Raw genomic sequence first — 17,232 nt, 5'->3', positions numbered from 1 at the left:
GGTCCCTACCTCACACCCATCTAGAGAAGGGTCCCTACCTCACACCCATCTAGAGAAGGGTCCCTACCTGACACCTATCTAGAGAAGGGTCCCTACCTCACACCCATCTAGAGAAGGGTCCCTACCTCACACCCATCTAGAGAAGGGTCCCTACCTGACACCCATCTAGAGAAGGGTCCCTACCTGACACCCATCTAGAGAAGGGTCCCTACCTGACACCCATCTAGAGAAGGGTCCCTACCTCACACCCATCTAGAGAAGGGTCCCTACCTGACACCCATCTAGAGAAGGGTCCCTACCTCACACCCATCTAGAGAAGGGTCCCTACCTGACACCTATCTAGAGAAGGGTCCCTACCTGACACCCATCTAGAGAAGGGTCCCTACCTCACAGGACAGTGTAGGGTAGTGAACAGGCTCTCTGGTGTCATGACCAGTCACGTTAGATCAAAATCTCAAGTTTAGTGAAACACTCCTGCTAACACTAAATTCATTATGTTCCTAACTGGAGTTGTAAAACCAATAATTGAATAGAACTGACATTAGAATGTGTCAAGAACAATAAAAGTGTTTTCTGAAACGTCTCTTTGGAGGGACAAGTTAAATGAAGTGTCCAATGAATTTGCAGTTAACTGAATACTGCTAGGAATAAGTGGCAGTTTGCCTGACATGGTTTGCAGCAAGGTCTAACATTTTCAAGGAAATTGGCAATTTTATAAACAAATTAGATTCAAATTGGAGATGGAACGTCTCTCATTAATTAGGCGTTTCAGGAAGTTAATTAATTCGTTCGGTTACAATTGGCTATTTAATTTGGATTCCAATGTGTTTTCCCTTCTGCTTTAATGGCCTAACAAAGACCAGGAGATACTGCGTCAATATGAACATTTAACTAGTTTAGTCATTAAGAACTCTTCATACTAAAACAAACTATTCAAACAAAGTTCTTTCCAAATCAGGAATGTATTGTCGACATTGTACATGTATTGTAGTATAGATGAATGTATTGTAGCTGAGCGTGATGCAAGACTGTTAGCATCAGTGGCCAGTCCAACATGATGTTTTAGTGTAGATTAGAGCTGGGATGATCAACTGAATGACACTGACCCTCCTCTCACCGAAGCTGCTCATTTCCTTGATTAGGCTACACAACGTTCCTGCAGATTTTTACTTCTAAAAGCATTATTTGGTCAACAGTAATGTGCATTAACCTGCTTCCTGCAATGACAGTAATGTGTATTAACCTGCTTCCTGCTATGACAGTAATGTGCATTAACCTGCTTCCTGCAGTGACAGTAATGTGCATTAACCTGCTTCCTGCAGTGACAGTAATGTGCATTAACCTGCTTCCTGCAGTGACAGTAATGTGCATTAACCTGCTTCCTGCAGTGACAGTAATGTGCATTAACCTGCTTCCTGCAGTGACAGTAATGTGCATTAACCTGCTTCCTGCAATGACAGTAATGTGCATTAACCTGCTTCCTGCAATGACAGTAATGTGCATTAACCTGCTTCCTGCAATGACAGTAATGTGCATTAACCTGCTTCCTGCAATGACAGTAATGTGCATTAACCTGCTTCCTGCAGTGACAGTAATGTGCATTAACCTGCTTCCTGCAATGACAGTAATGTGCATTAACCTGCTTCCTGCAATGACAGTAATGTGCATTAACCTGCTTCCTGCAATGACAGTAATGTGCATTAACCTGCTTCCTGCAATGACAGTAATGTGCATTAACCTGCTTCCTGCAGTGACAGTAATGTGCATTAACCTGCTTCCTGCAGTGACAGTAATGTGCATTAACCTGCTTCCTGCAATGACAGTAATGTGCATTAACCTGCTTCCTGCAATGACAGTAATGTGCATTAACCTGCTTCCTGCAATGACAGTAATGTGCATTAACCTGCTTCCTGCAGTGACAGTAATGTGCATTAACCTGCTTCCTGCAATGACAGTAATGTGCATTAACCTGCTTCCTGCAATGACAGTAATGTGCATTAACCTGCTTCCTGCAATGACAGTAATGTGCATTAACCTGCTTCCTGCAATGACAGTAATGTGCATTAACCTGCTTCCTGCAATGACAGTAATGTGCATTAACCTGCTTCCTGCAATGACAGTAATGTGCATTAACCTGCTTCCTGCAATGACAGTAATGTGCATTAACCTGCTTCCTGCAATGACAGTAATGTGCATTAACCTGCTTCCTGCAATGACAGTAATGTGCATTAACCTGCTTCCTGCAGTGACAGTAATGTGCATTAACCTGCTTCCTGCAATGACAGTAATGTGCATTAACCTGCTTCCTGCAATGACAGTAATGTGCATTAACCTGCTTCCTGCAATGACAGTAATGTGCATTAACCTGCTTCCTGCAATGACAGTAATGTGCATTAACCTGCTTCCTGCAATGACAGTAATGTGCATTAACCTGCTTCCTGCAATGACAGTAATGTGCATTAACCTGCTTCCTGCAATGACAGTAATGTGCATTAACCTGCTTCCTGCAATGACAGTAATGTGCATTAACCTGCTTCCTGCAATGACAGTAATGTGCATTAACCTGCTTCCTGCAATGACAGTAATGTGCATTAACCTGCTTCCTGCAATGACAGTAATGTGCATTAACCTGCTTCCTGCAATGACAGTAATGTGCATTAACCTGCTTCCTGCAATGACAGTAATGTGCATTAACCTGCTTCCTGCAATGACAGTAATGTGCATTAACCTGCTTCCTGCAATGACAGTAATGTGCATTAACCTGCTTCCTGCAGTGACAGTAATGTGCATTAACCTGCTTCCTGCAGTGACAGTAATGTGCATTAACCTGCTTCCTGCAATGAAAGTATCTGCCCTGTCCCTGTTTCACTGCTGGCTCTCACTCCCATCATACACCTGTCCCTGTTTCACTGCTGGCTCTCACTCCCATCAAGCACCTGTCCCTGTTTCACTGCTGGCTCTCACTCCCATCATACACCTGTCCCTGTTTCACTGCTGGCTCTCACTCCCATCATACACCTGTCCCTGTTTCACTGCTGGCTCTCACTCCCATCATACACCTGTCCCTGTTTCACTGCTGGCTCTCACTCCCTCGCCCCACTTTGCATATGGAGTAAATGGAGAGATACATTCTGATAAGCGCTAGCATACTGACAGTTGAGCAACATTTCAAAATGTAATTGCGGGAAAGATTTTTTAAAACAACTACTGTTACTGATGAAAAAATAGTAGAGTCTCTGCTTGATGGGAGTGAGAGCCAGCAGTGAAACAGGGACAGGTGTATGATGGGAGTGAGAGCCAGCAGTGAAACAGGGACAGGTGTATGATGGGAGTGAGAGCCAGCAGTGAAACAGGGACAGGTGTATGATGGGAGTGAGAGCCAGCAGTGAAACAGGGACAGGTGTATGATGGGAGTGAGAGCCAGCAGTGAAACAGGGACAGGTGTATGATGGGAGTGAGAGCCAGCAGTGAAACAGGGACAGGTGTATGATGGGAGTGAGAGCCAGCAGTGAAACAGGGACAGGTGTATGATGGGAGTGAGAGCCAGCAGTGTAACAGGGACAGGTGTATGATGGGAGTGAGAGCCAGCAGTGAAACAGGGACAGGTGTATGATGGGAGTGAGAGCCAGCAGTGAAACAGGGACAGGTGTATGATGGGAGTGAGAGCCAGCAGTGAAACAGGGACAGGTGTATGATGGGAGTGAGAGCCAGCAGTGAAACAGGGACAGGTGCTTGATGGGAGTGAGAGCCAGCAGTGAAACAGGGACAGGTGTATGATGGGAGTGAGAGCCAGCAGTGAAACAGGGACAGGTGTATGATGGGAGTGAGAGCCAGCAGTGAAACAGGGACAGGTGTATGATGGGAGTGAGAGCCAGCAGTGAAACAGGGACAGGTGTATGATGGGAGTGAGAGCCAGCAGTGAAACAGGGACAGGTGTGAGTTATTTCTCAACTGTCTATATAGAGGCTAAAGCACCACTTTACAAACTGTCATTGAGATGGGTGGGCCATTTGTAGGATGTTAAATTCACTTTTAGATCAATTACATGGGTATGTAGCAACAATATAATATTTAGAGTTAGCAATCTAGCTAATGTGTTTTGAGTTCCCACTTCCTCAGATGGTGAATTATGTAGCATATAGCCTAGGACAATATGCACCAAAAACTTGGAGGCAAAATAGATCGGATTATTCTGGATCCTATTTTGGCATGTTGCACATCAAAATATCCATCATACATTCCCTGAACATGTTAGATGAAATAGCAAACTTCTTTCATGTCTTACTTGGCACTGGAATGGATGTCAGTCTAGAGCCCTGCCGCTAATGGAAAAGTCAGTCTATAGCCCTGCCGCTAATGGATGTCAGTCTAGAGCCCTGCCGCTAATGTAAAAGTCAGTCTATAGCCCTCCCACTAATGGAAAAGTCAGTCTATAGCCCTCCCACTAATGGGAAAAGTCAGTCTATAGCCCTGCCACTAATGGAAAAGTCAGTCTATAGCCCTCCCCCTAATGGAAAAGTCAGTCTATAGCCCTCCCCCTAATGGAAAAGTCAGTCTATAGCCCTCCCCCTAATGGAAAAGTCAGTCTATAGCCCTCCCCCTAATGGAAAAGTCAGTCTATAGCCCTGCCGCTAATGGAAAAGTCAGTCTAGAGCCCTCCCCCTAATGGAAAAGTCAGTCTATAGCCCTCCCACTAATGGAAAAGTCAGTCTATAGCCCTCCCCCTAATGGAAAAGTCAGTCTATAGCCCTCCCCCTAATGGAAAAGTCAGTCTATAGCCCTCCCACTAATGGAAAAGTCAGTCTATAGCCCTCCCCCTAATGGAAAAGTCAGTCTAGAGCCCTGCCGCTAATGGAAAAGTCAGTCTAGAGCCCTGCCACTAATGGAAAAGTCAGTCTAGAGCCCTGCCACTAATGGAAAAGTCAGTCTATAGCCCTCCCCCTAATGGAAAAGTCAGTCTATAGCCCTGCCACTAATGGAAAAGTCAGTCTATAGCCCTGCCACTAATGGAAAAGTCAGTCTAGAGCCCTGCCGCTAATGGAAAAGTCAGTCTATAGCCCTGCCCCTAATGGGAAAAGTCAGTCTATAGCCCTGCCGCTAACGGAAAAGTCAGTCTAGAGCCCTGCCGCTAACGGAAAAGTCAGTCTAGAGCCCTCCCCCTAATGGAATAGTCAGTCTATAGCCCTCCCACTAATGGAAAAGTCAGTCTATAGCCCTCCCACTAACGGAAAAGTCAGTCTATAGCCCTCCCACTAATGGAAAAGTCAGTCTATAGCCCTCCCCCTAATGGAAAAGTCAGTCTAGAGCCCTGCCACTAATGGAAAAGTCAGTCTATAGCCCTCCCCCTAATGGAAAAGTCAGTCTAGAGCCCTGTCACTAATGGAAAAGTCAGTCTATAGCCCTGCCGCTAATGGGAAAAGTCAGTCTATAGCCCTCCCCCTAATGGAAAAGTCAGTCTATAGCCCTCCCCCTAATGGGAAAAGTCAGTCTATAGCCCTCCCCCTAATGGAAAAGTCAGTCTATAGCCCTCCCCCTAATGGAAAAGTCAGTCTATAGCCCTGCCACTAATGGAAAAGTCAGTCTATAGCCCTCCCCCTAATGGAAAAGTCAGTCTAGAGCCCTGTCACTAATGGGAAAAGTCAGTCTATAGCCCTCCCCCTAATGGAAAAGTCAGTCTATAGCCCTCCCCCTAATGGAAAAGTCAGTCTATAGCCCTCCCCCTAATGGAAAAGTCAGTCTATAGCCCTCCCCCTAATGGAAAAGTCAGTCTATAGCCCTGCCACTAATGGGAAAAGTCAGTCTATAGCCCTGCCACTAATGGGAAAAGTCAGTCTATAGCCCTCCCCCTAATGGAAAAGTCAGTCTATAGCCCTCCCCCTAATGGAAAAGTCAGTCTATAGCCCTGCCACTAATGGGAAAAGTCAGTCTATAGCCCTCCCCCTAATGGAAAAGTCAGTCTATAGCCCTCCCCCTAATGGAAAAGTCAGTCTATAGCCCTCCCCCTAATGGAAAAGTCAGTCTATAGCCCTCCCCCTAATGGGAAAAGTCAGTCTATAGCCCTCCCCCTAATGGAAAAGTCAGTCTATAGCCCTCCCCCTAATGGAAAAGTCAGTCTATAGCCCTCCCCCTAATGGAAAAGTCAGTCTATAGCCCTGCCACTAATGGGAAAAGTCAGTCTATAGCCCTGCCACTAATGGGAAAAGTCAGTCTATAGCCCTCCCCCTAATGGAAAAGTCAGTCTATAGCCCTCCCCCTAATGGAAAAGTCAGTCTATAGCCCTCCCCCTAATGGAAAAGTCAGTCTATAGCCCTCCCCCTAATGGAAAAGTCAGTCTATAGCCCTCCCCCTAATGGAAAAGTCAGTCTATAGCCCTCCCCCTAATGGGAAAAGTCAGTCTATAGCCCTCCCCCTAATGGAAAAGTCAGTCTATAGCCCTCCCCCTAATGGAAAAGTCAGTCTATAGCCCTGCCACTAATGAGAAAAGTCAGTCTATAGCCCTCCCCCTAATGGAAAAGTCAGTCTATAGCCCTCCCCCTAATGGAAAAGTCAGTCTATAGCCCTCCCCCTAATGGAAAAGTCAGTCTATAGCCCTCCCCCTAATGGAAAAGTCAGTCTATAGCCCTGCCACTAATGGGAAAAGTCAGTCTATAGCCCTCCCCCTAATGGGAAAAGTCAGTCTAGAGCCCTCCCCCTAATGGAAAAGTCAGTCTATAGCCCTGCCACTAATGGGAAAAGTCAGTCTATAGCCCTGCCACTAATGGAAAAGTCAGTCTATAGCCCTGCCACTAATGGAAAAGTCAGTCTAGAGCCCTCCCCCTAATGGAAAAGTCAGTCTAGAGCCCTCCCCCTAATGGAAAAGTCAGTCTATAGCCCTGCCACTAATGGGAAAAGTCAGTCTATAGCCCTCCCCCTAATGGAAAAGTCAGTCTATAGCCCTCCCCCTAATGGAAAAGTCAGTCTATAGCCCTGCCACTAATGGGAAAAGTCAGTCTATAGCCCTCCCCCTAATGGAAAAGTCAGTCTATAGCCCTCCCCCTAATGGAAAAGTCAGTCTATAGCCCTCCCCCTAATGGAAAAGTCAGTCTAGAGCCCTGTCACTAATGGGAAAAGTCAGTCTATAGCCCTCCCCCTAATGGAAAAGTCAGTCTATAGCCCTCCCCCTAATGGGAAAAGTCAGTATATAGCCCTCCCCCTAATGGAAAAGTCAGTCTATAGCCCTCCCCCTAATGGAAAAGTCAGTCTATAGCCCTCCCCCTAATGGAAAAGTCAGTCTATAGCCCTGCCACTAATGGGAAAAGTCAGTCTATAGCCCTGCCACTAATGGGAAAAGTCAGTCTATAGCCCTCCCCCTAATGGAAAAGTCAGTCTATAGCCCTCCCCCTAATGGAAAAGTCAGTCTATAGCCCTGCCACTAATGGGAAAAGTCAGTCTATAGCCCTCCCCCTAATGGAAAAGTCAGTCTATAGCCCTCCCCCTAATGGAAAAGTCGGTCTATAGCCCTCCCCCTAATGGAAAAGTCGGTCTATAGCCCTCCCCCTAATGGGAAAAGTCAGTCTATAGCCCTCCCCCTAATGGGAAAAGTCAGTCTATAGCCCTCCCCCTAATGGAAAAGTCAGTCTATAGCCCTCCCCCTAATGGAAAAGTCAGTCTATAGCCCTGCCACTAATGGGAAAAGTCAGTCTATAGCCCTCCCCCTAATGGAAAAGTCAGTCTATAGCCCTCCCCCTAATGGAAAAGTCAGTCTATAGCCCTCCCCCTAATGGAAAAGTCAGTCTATAGCCCTCCCCCTAATGGAAAAGTCAGTCTATAGCCCTGCCACTAATGGGAAAAGTCAGTCTATAGCCCTCCCCCTAATGGGAAAAGTCAGTCTAGAGCCCTCCCCCTAATGGAAAAGTCAGTCTATAGCCCTGCCACTAATGGAAAAGTCAGTCTATAGCCCTGCCACTAATGGGAAAAGTCAGTCTATAGCCCTGCCACTAATGGAAAAGTCAGTCTATAGCCCTCCCCCTAATGGAAAAGTCAGTCTAGAGCCCTCCCCCTAATGGAAAAGTCAGTCTATAGCCCTGCCACTAATGGGAAAAGTCAGTCTATAGCCCTCCCCCTAATGGAAAAGTCAGTCTATAGCCCTCCCCCTAATGGAAAAGTCAGTCTATAGCCCTGCCACTAATGGGAAAAGTCAGTCTATAGCCCTCCCCCTAATGGAAAAGTCAGTCTATAGCCCTCCCCCTAATGGAAAAGTCAGTCTATAGCCCTCCCCCTAATGGAAAAGTCAGTCTATAGCCCTCCCCCTAATGGAAAAGTCAGTCTATAGCCCTGCCACTAATGGGAAAAGTCAGTCTAGAGCCCTGCCACTAATGGGAAAAGTCAGTCTATAGCCCTGCCACTAATGGAAAAGTCAGTCTATAGCCCTCCCCCTAATGGAAAAGTCAGTCTATAGCCCTGCCACTAATGGGAAAAGTCAGTCTATAGCCCTGCCACTAATGGATAAGTCAGTCTAGAGCCCTCCCCCTAATGGGAAAAGTCAGTCTATAGCCCTCCCCCTAATGGAAAAGTCAGTCTATAGCCCTGCCACTAATGGGAAAAGTCAGTCTATAGCCCTGCCACTAATGGAAAAGTCAGTCTAGAGCCCTCCCCCTAATGGAAAAGTCAGTCTATAGCCCTCCCACTAATGGAAAAGTCAGTCTAGAGCCCTGTCGCTAATGGAAAAGTCAGTCTAGAGCCCTGCCGCTAATGGGAAAAGTCAGTCTATAGCCCTGCCACTAATGGAAAAGTCAGTCTAGAGCCCTCCCACTAATGGAAAAGTCAGTCTAGAGCCCTGTCGCTAATGGAAAAGTCAGTCTAGAGCCCTGCCGCTAATGGAAAAGTCAGTCTAGAGCCCTGCTGCTAATGGAAAAGTCAGTCTAGAGCCCTCCCCCTAATGGGAAAAGTCAGTCTATAGCCCTCCCCCTAATGGAAAAGTCAGTCTATAGCCCTCCCCCTAATGGGAAAAGTCAGTCTATAGCCCTCCCCCTAATGGAAAAGTCAGTCTAGAGCCCTCCCCCTAATGGAAAAGTCAGTCTATAGCCCTCCCCCTAATGGGAAAAGTCAGTCTATAGCCCTCCCCCTAATGGGAAAAGTCAGTCTATAGCCCTCCCCCTAATGGGAAAAGTCAGTCTATAGCCCTCCCCCTAATGGAAAAGTATTTATCGTTGTCAAGCAAAATGGGTATAGATGTATAGATATAATATATTGTAGTGTAGATGAGCGTGGTGCAGGATAGTTAGAACATCTCTGGCCAGTCCCACATGAATACATGTTTTAGTATAGATAATGTATACAGGGCCTTCAGAAAGGATTCACACCCCTTGACTTTTCCCACATGTTGTTGTGTTACAGCCTACATTTAAAATGGATTACACTGGTTTACACACACATCCCATAATGTTTTTAGAAATGTTTACAAATGAATAAACAATAAAAAGCTGAAATGTCTTGAGTCAATAAGTATCCAACCCCTTTGTTATGGCAAGCTTCAATATCTTCAGGAGTAAAAAGTGCTTAACAAGTCACATGATAAGTTGCATGGACTCACTCTGTGTATAATAATAGTGTTTAACATGATTTATGAATGACTACCTCATCTCTGTACGCCACAAACAGAATTATCTGTAAGGTCTCTCAGTCGAGCAGTGAATTTCAAACACAGATTCAACCACAAAGACCAGGGAGGTTTTCCAATGCCTCGCGAAGAAGGGCACCGATTGGTAGATGGGTAAACATTTAAAAAGCAGACATTTAATAGCCCTTTGAGCATGGTGAAGTTATTATTTACACTTTGGATGGTTTATCAATACACCCAGTCACTACAAAGATACAGGCATCCTTCCTAACTCAGTTGCCGGAGAGGAAGGAAACCATGAGGCCAATGGTGACTTTAAAACGGTTTCAGAGTTTAATGGCCGTGATAGGAGAAAACTGAGGATGGATCAACAACATTGTAGTTACTCCACAATACTAACCTAATTGACAAAGTGAAAAGAAGGAAGCCTGTACATAATTAAAATATTCAAAAACATGCATCCTGTTTGCAACAAGGCACTAAAGTAAAACTGCAAAGAAATTGGCACAGAAATTAACTTTATGTCCTGAATAAAAAGCTTTATGTTTGGGGCAAATCTAACACAAAGCATCCCTGAGTACCGCTCTCCGTATTTTCAAGCATGGTGGTGGCTGCATTGTTATTTACATGTTATGAGTACGCTTGTCATCGGCAAGGACTAGGGAGTTTTTTAGGATAGAAAAAAACAGAATAGAGCTAAGCACAGGCAAAATCCCAGAGGAAAACCTGGTTCAGTCTGCTTTCAACAGACACTGGTAGACAAATTCACCTTTCAGCAGGACAATAACCTAAAACACAAGGCCAAATATATGCTGGAGTTGCTTACCAAGACAACATTGAATGTTCCTGAGTGGCCTAGTTACAGTTTAGACTTAAATCTGCTTGAAAATCTATGACAAGACTTGAAAATGGCTGTCTAGCAATGATCAACAACCATCTTGACAGAGCTTGAATAATTTTTAAAAGAATAATGTGCAAATATTGTACAATCGATGTGTGCAAAGCTCTTAGAGACTTACCCAGAAAAACTCTCAGCTGTAATCGCTGCCAAAGGTGATTCTAACATGTATTGACTCAGGGGTGTGAATACTTATGTAAATGAGAGATTTTGGGATTTAATTTTCAATACATTTGCAAACATTTCTGAAAACATGTTTTCACTTTGTCATTATGAAGTATTGTGTGTAGATTGATGAGGAAAAAAATATATTGAATCAATTTTGAAATCCTTCTGGAACACAACAAGACGTGGAATAAGTCAAGGGGTATAAATACTTTCTGAAGGCATTGTAAATAATGTATTGATAATGCATTATATTCTAGGTGAGCGTGGTTCAGGACTCTGTGAACATCTCTGGCCAGTCCAACATGAACATGCTGAAGGTTCCAGAGTGCCAGCTGTCAGACGACCTGGGGAGCCTGTGGGAGTGTTCTCGCTTCACTGACTGTTCCCTCTATGTGGGGGGGCAGGAGTTCAAGGCACACAAATCCATCCTGGCAGGTAAGACCCAGACAATACCTCTCTAACAATACCAGCAACAACCACCTCACTACCAGCAACAACCAGCTCTCTACCAGCAACAACCAGCTCACTACCAGCAACAACCAGCTCTCTACCAGCAACAACCAGCTCACTACCAGCAACAACCACCTCACTACCAGCAACAACCCTAACCCTGGGTTGTAACCCCTCCCCCTAACTCTGACACCCCTCCTTCCCCTCCACTCCACTAGTAACAGCAGTAACACCTGGGTTCATATGGGGCTCTCCTGCCCTCCCTTACCTCAGCCGTCCCAGCTGTGCTGACTGAAGGATATGGATAGATTCCTTCACTGCTTTAGACATGGCAGCAGTTTGGTAAAGAATGCCTTGAATCACGACATAGACATACTAATGTTGTTTTTACTTCTTTGGTTGACAGCGAGATCTCCCGTCTTTAGCGCCATGTTTGAACATGAGATGGAGGAGAGTAAAAAGGTGTGTAGTTTTATTGAGAATGACCTGATGTGAACGCATTGTGTTGCGCTGCTACTACTGTATTTATCATAGTCATAGTAACACAATGATACTGTGTCTATGTGACCTGTCTCAGAACCGTGTGGACATCAGTGATGTGGACCCAGATGTGTTTAAGGAGATGATGGGATTCATCTACACAGGGAAAGCTCCCAACCTGGAGAAGATGGCTGACAACCTGCTGGCAGCTGCTGACAAAGTAAGACTGCCAGCATGTAATGTAGCTAGTCGTTATTGGCCCTAACCCTAACCCTAACCCTAACCCTAACCCTAACCCTAACCCTAACCCTAACCTAACCCCAACCCCAACCCCAACCCCAACCCCAACCCCTAACCCCTAAACCCTAAACCTAAACCCTAACCCTAACACCAGATGTTACAGTAGCCTGTGGATATACTGCTAACGAGTCATTTCAAATGATAATCCAATTTGTTTAAAAATGTTAAATAATCTGCATGGTTGGGGAGACTGTAACCCTACAACTCTGCTCTCTCTGTGGAGAACAACGATGTCAACCTTTGTCCTATAAAGATTATGAACTCATAAAACATCGTGATATATGATGGTGTTTCCCCCCTATTGGCCAACCCCCCCCCCCCCCCAAAAGAAAAAAAACCGTTGGGCTATAGCGCAAAATTACATGATACAACTGGACGAATCATGATGAAAGATATGGTTGTTGAAAGCCTGGACGAATCATGATGAAAGATATGGTTGTTGAAAGCCTGGACGAATCATGATGAAAGATATGGTTGTTGAAAGCCTGGACGAATCATGATGAAAGATATGGTTGTTGAAAGCCTGGACGAATCATGATGAAAGATATGGTTGTTGAAAGCCTGGACGAATCATGATGAAAGATATGGTTGTTGAAAGCCTGGACAAATCATGATGAAAGATATGGTTGTTGAAAGCCTGGACGAATCATGATGAAAGATATGGTTGTTGAAAGCCTGGACGAATCATGATGAAAGATATGGTTGTTGAAAGCCTGGACGAATCATGATGAAAGATATGGTTGTTGAAAGCCTGGACAAATCATGATGAAAGATATGGTTGTTGAAAGCCTGGACAAATCATGATGAAAGATATGGTTGTTGAAAGCCTGGACGAATCATGATGAAAGATATGGTTGTTGAATGCCTGGACGAATCATGATGAAAGATATGGTTGTTGAATGCCTGGACAGAGGCTAAGTGCTGGAAATCTTTTCTAATATTCGTTTCTGGTGGAGGAGCTTCATCATGGAGTGTGAGTGTGAGTGTGTGAGTGTGAGTGTGTGAGTGTGTGAGTGTGAGTGTGAGTGTGAGTGTGAGTGTGAGTGTGAGTGTGTGTGAGACGCATGCCTGGATGGAGCAAAGTGCCAGTCAAACTGTCTGTCTTACCGTGGTATTATAAATCATGAGCCTCATCCTCTCATAAAGCTGTGGTTGAGAATATCCTATCTAGGGCATAAAGACACACACTTTCATTATTGTTATTTTGAAAAGCAGCAACTTTAGGACAACACCTGCTTAGGCTATTAGAATATATGGGAAATAAGCTACTGTAGATAACTTTAACTGGTCTTAAAGCTTAATGATGGGCCCAGTAGCAAGATAGGTTATTGTCTCGCTCTCTCTCAATAGGAGGATGGGTTATTGTCTCTCTCTGTAGGATGATAGGTTATTGTCTCTCTCTCTCTCAGTATGATGATAGGTTGTCTCTCTCTCAGTAGGAGGATAGGTTATTGTCTCTCTCTCTCAGGAGGAGGATAGGTTATTGTCTCTCTCTCTCAATAGGAGGATAGGTTATTGTCTCTCTCTCTCAGGAGGAGGATAGGTTATTGTCTCTCTCTCTCTCAATAGGAGGATAGGTTATTGTCTCTCTCTCTCAGTATGATGATAGGTTGTCTCTCTCTCAGTAGGAGGATAGGTTATTGTCTCTCTCTCAGTAGGAGGATAGATTATTGTCTCTCTCTCAGTAGGATAGGTTATTGTCTCTCTCTCTCAGTAGGAGGATAGGTTATTGTCTCTCTCTCTCAGTAGGAGAGGTTATTGTCTCTCTCTCAGTAGGATGATAGGTTATTGTCTCTCTCTCAGTAGGATGATAGGTTATTGTCTCTCTCTCAGTAGGAGGATAGGTTATTGTCTCTCTGTCTCAGTAGGAGGATAGGTTATTGTCTCTCTGTCTCAGTAGGAGGATAGGTTATTGTCTCTCTCTCAGTAGGAGGATAGGTTATTGTCTCTCTCTCAGTAGGAGGATAGGTTATTGTCTCTCTGTCTCAGTAGGAGGATAGGTTATTGTCTCTGTCTCAGTAGGAGGATAGGTTGTCTCTCTCAGTAGGAGGATAGATTATTGTCTCTCTCTCAGTAGGAGGATATATTATTGTCTCTCTCTCGGTAGGAGGATAGGTTATTGTCTCTCTCTCAGTAGGAGGATATATTATTGTCTCTCTCTCAGTAGGAGGATATATTAGTGTCTCTCTCTCAGTAGGAGGATAGATTATTGTCTCTCTCTCAGTAGGAGGATAGATTATTGTATCTCTCTCAGTAGATGGATAGGTTATTGTCTTTCTTTCTCAGTAGGAGGATAGGTTATTGTCTCTGTCTCAGTAGGAGGATAGGTTATTGTCTCTGTCTCAGTAGGAGGATAGGTTATTGTCTCTCTCTCAGTAGGATGATAGGTTATTGTCTCTCTCTCAGTAGGAGGATAGGTTATTGTCTCTCAGGAGAAGGATAGGTTATTGTCTCTCTCTCTCTCAGTAGGAGGATAGGTTTTCTCTCTCAGTAGGAGGATAGATTGTCTCTCTCTTAGTAGGAGGATAAATTATTGTCTCTCTCTCAGTAGGAGGATAGGTTATTGTCTCTCTCTCAGTAGGAGGATAGGTTATTGTCTCTCAGGAAAAGGATAGGTTATTGTCTCTCAGGAGAAGGATAGGTTATTGTCTCTCTCTCTCTCAGTAGGAGGATAGGTTGTCTCTCTCAGTAGGAGGATAGATTATTGTCTCTCTCTCAGTAGGAGGATAGATTATTGTCTCTCTCTCAGTAGAAGGATAGGTTATTGTCTTTCTTTCTCAGTAGGAGGATAGGTTATTGTCTCAGTAGGAGGATAGGTTATTGTCTCTCTCTCAGTAGGAGGATAGGTTATTGTCTCTCTCTCAGTAGGAGGATAGGTTATTGTCCCTCTCAGGAGAAGGATAGGTTATTGTCTCTCTCAGTAGGATGATAGGTTATTCTATCTCTCTCTCTCAGTAGGATGATAGGTTATTGTCTCTCTCTCAGTATGAGGATTGGTTATTGTCTCTCTCAGTAGGAGGATAGGTTATTGTCTCTCTCTTTCAGTAGGAGGATAGGTTATTGTCTCTCTCAGTAGGAGGATAGGTTATTGTCTCTCTCAGGAGAGGATAGGTTATTGTCTCTCTCTAAGTAGGAGGATAGATTATTGTCTGTCTCTCTCAGTAGGAGGATAGGTTATTGTCTGTCTCTCTCAGTAGGAGGATAGGTTATTGTCTCTGTCAGTAGGAGAATCGGTTATTGTCTCTCTCAGTAGGAGGATAGGTTATTCTATCTCTCTCTCAGTAGGAGGATATGTTATTGTCTCTCTCTCATTAGGAGGTTTGGTTATTGTCTCTCTCTCAGTAGGATGATAGGTTATTGTCTCTCAGGAGAAGGATAGGTTATTGTCTATCTCAGTAGGAGGATAGGTTATTGTCTCTCTCTCTCAGTAGGAGGATAGGTTATTCTATCTCTCTCTCAGTAGGAGGATAGGTTATTGTCTCTCTCTCAGTAGGAGGATTGGTTATTGTCTGTCTCAATAGGAGGATAGGTTATTGTCTCTCTCTCTCAGTAGGAGGATAGGTTATTGTCTCTCTCTCTCAGTAGGAGGATAGGTTATTGTATCGCTCTCTCTAAGTAGGAGGATAGGTTATTGTCTCTCTCAGTAGAAGGATAGGTTATTGTGTCTCTCTCTCAGTAGAAGGATATGTTATTGTCTCTTTCTCAGTAGCAGGATAGGTTATTGTCTCTCAGGAGAATGATAGGTTATTGTCTCTCTCAGTAGGAGGATAGGTTATTGTCTCTCTCTCAGTAGGAGGATAGGTTATTGTCTCTCTCTCAGTAGGAGGATAGGTTATTGTCTCTCTCTCAGTAGGAGCATAGGTTATTGTCTCTCTCTCAGTAGGAGCATAGGTTATTGTCTCTCTCTCAGTAGGAGGATAGGTTATTGTCTCTGTCTCAGTAGGAGGATAGGTTATTGTCTCTCTCTCTCAGTAGGAGGATAGGTTGTCTGTCTCTCTCAGTAGGAGGATAGGTTATTGTCTCTCTCTCAGTAGGAGGTTAGGTTGTTGTCTCTCAGTAGGAGGATAGGTTATTGTCTCTCTCTCAGTAGGAGGAGAGGTTATTGTCTCTCTCTCAGTAGGAGGATAGGTTATTGTCTCTCTCTCAGTAGGAGGATAGGTTATTGTCTCTCTCTCAGTAGATGGATAGGTTATTGTCTCTCTCTCAGTAGGAGGATATGTTATTGTCTCTCTCAGTAGGAGGATAGGTTATTGTCTCTCTCTCTCAGTAGGAGGATAGGTTATTGTCTCTCAGTAGGAGGATATGTTATTGTCTCTCTCTCTCAGTAGGATGATAGGTTATTCTCTCTCTCAGTAGGAGGATAGGTTATTGTCTCTCTCTCTCAGTAGGAGGATACGTTATTGTCTCTCTGTCAGTAGGAGGATAGGTTATTGTCTCTGTCAGTAGGAGGATAGGTTATTGTCTCTCTCTCAGTAGGAGGATAGGTTATTGTCTCAGTAGGAGGATAGGTTATTGTCTCTCTGTCAGTAGGAGGATATGTTATTGTCGCTCTCTCTCAGTAGGAGGATAGTTAGTGTCTCTCTCAGTAGAAGGATAGGTTATTCTCTCTCAGTAAGAGGGTAGGTTATTGTCTCTGTCTCAGTAGAAGGATAGGTTGTCTCTCTCAGTAGGAGAATAGGTTGTCTCAGTAGGAGGATAGGTTGTCTCCCTCTCAGTAGGAGAATAGGTTATTATCTCTCTCAGTAGGAGGATAGGTTGTCTCAGTAGGAGGATAGGTTGTCTCTCTCTCAGTAGGAGGATATGTTATTGTCTCTCTCTTTCTCAGTAGGATGATAGGTTATTGTCTCTCTCTCAGTAGGAGGATAGGTTATTGTCTCTCTCTAAGTAGGAGGATAGATTATTGTCTGTCTCTCTCAGTAGGAGGATAGGTTATTGTCTGTCTCTCTCAGTAGGAGGATAGGTTATTGTCTCTCTCAGTAGAGGATATGTTATTGTCTCTCTCTCAGTAGGAGGTTAGGTTATTGTCTCTCAGTAGGAGGATAGGTTATTGTCTCTCTCAGTAGGATGATAGGTTATTGTCTCTCTCTCAGTAGGAGGATAGGTTATTGTCTCTAAGGAGAAGGATAGGTTATTGTCTCTCTCTCTCAGTAGGAGGATAGGTTATTGTCTCTCAGGAGAAGGATAGGTTATTGTCTATCTCAGTAGGAGGATAGGTTATTGTCCCTCTCAGGAGAAGGATAGGTTATTGTCTCTCTCAGTAGGATGATAGGTTATTCTATCTCTCTCTCTCAGTAGGATGATAGGTTATTGTCTCTCTCTCAGTATGAGGATTGGTTAT

General features: G+C 44.3%; 1 protein-coding gene across 2 annotated transcripts in view; it reads left to right on the top strand.

The window, feature by feature from the left end:
• Positions 1-17,232, top strand: part of LOC311120188 (speckle-type POZ protein-like A) — a 70,573-nt gene that overhangs the window by 26,390 nt on the left and 26,951 nt on the right. For both annotated transcript variants that reach the window (XM_084194805.1, XM_084194804.1), the window contains exons 7-9: positions 10,922-11,099; positions 11,521-11,576; positions 11,692-11,814. In XM_084194805.1, coding sequence (XP_084050931.1) covers positions 10,922-11,099; positions 11,521-11,576; positions 11,692-11,814 — 357 coding nt within the window. The remainder of the gene's footprint in view (positions 1-10,921; positions 11,100-11,520; positions 11,577-11,691; positions 11,815-17,232) is intronic.

The sequence above is a fragment of the Coregonus lavaretus genome (genome assembly GCF_964263955.1).
Source record: "Coregonus lavaretus genome assembly, contig: HAP1_SCAFFOLD_370, whole genome shotgun sequence".
NCBI classification, from domain to species: domain Eukaryota; kingdom Metazoa; phylum Chordata; class Actinopteri; order Salmoniformes; family Salmonidae; genus Coregonus; species Coregonus lavaretus.
This window is presented reverse-complemented; position numbering and strand designations above follow the sequence as displayed.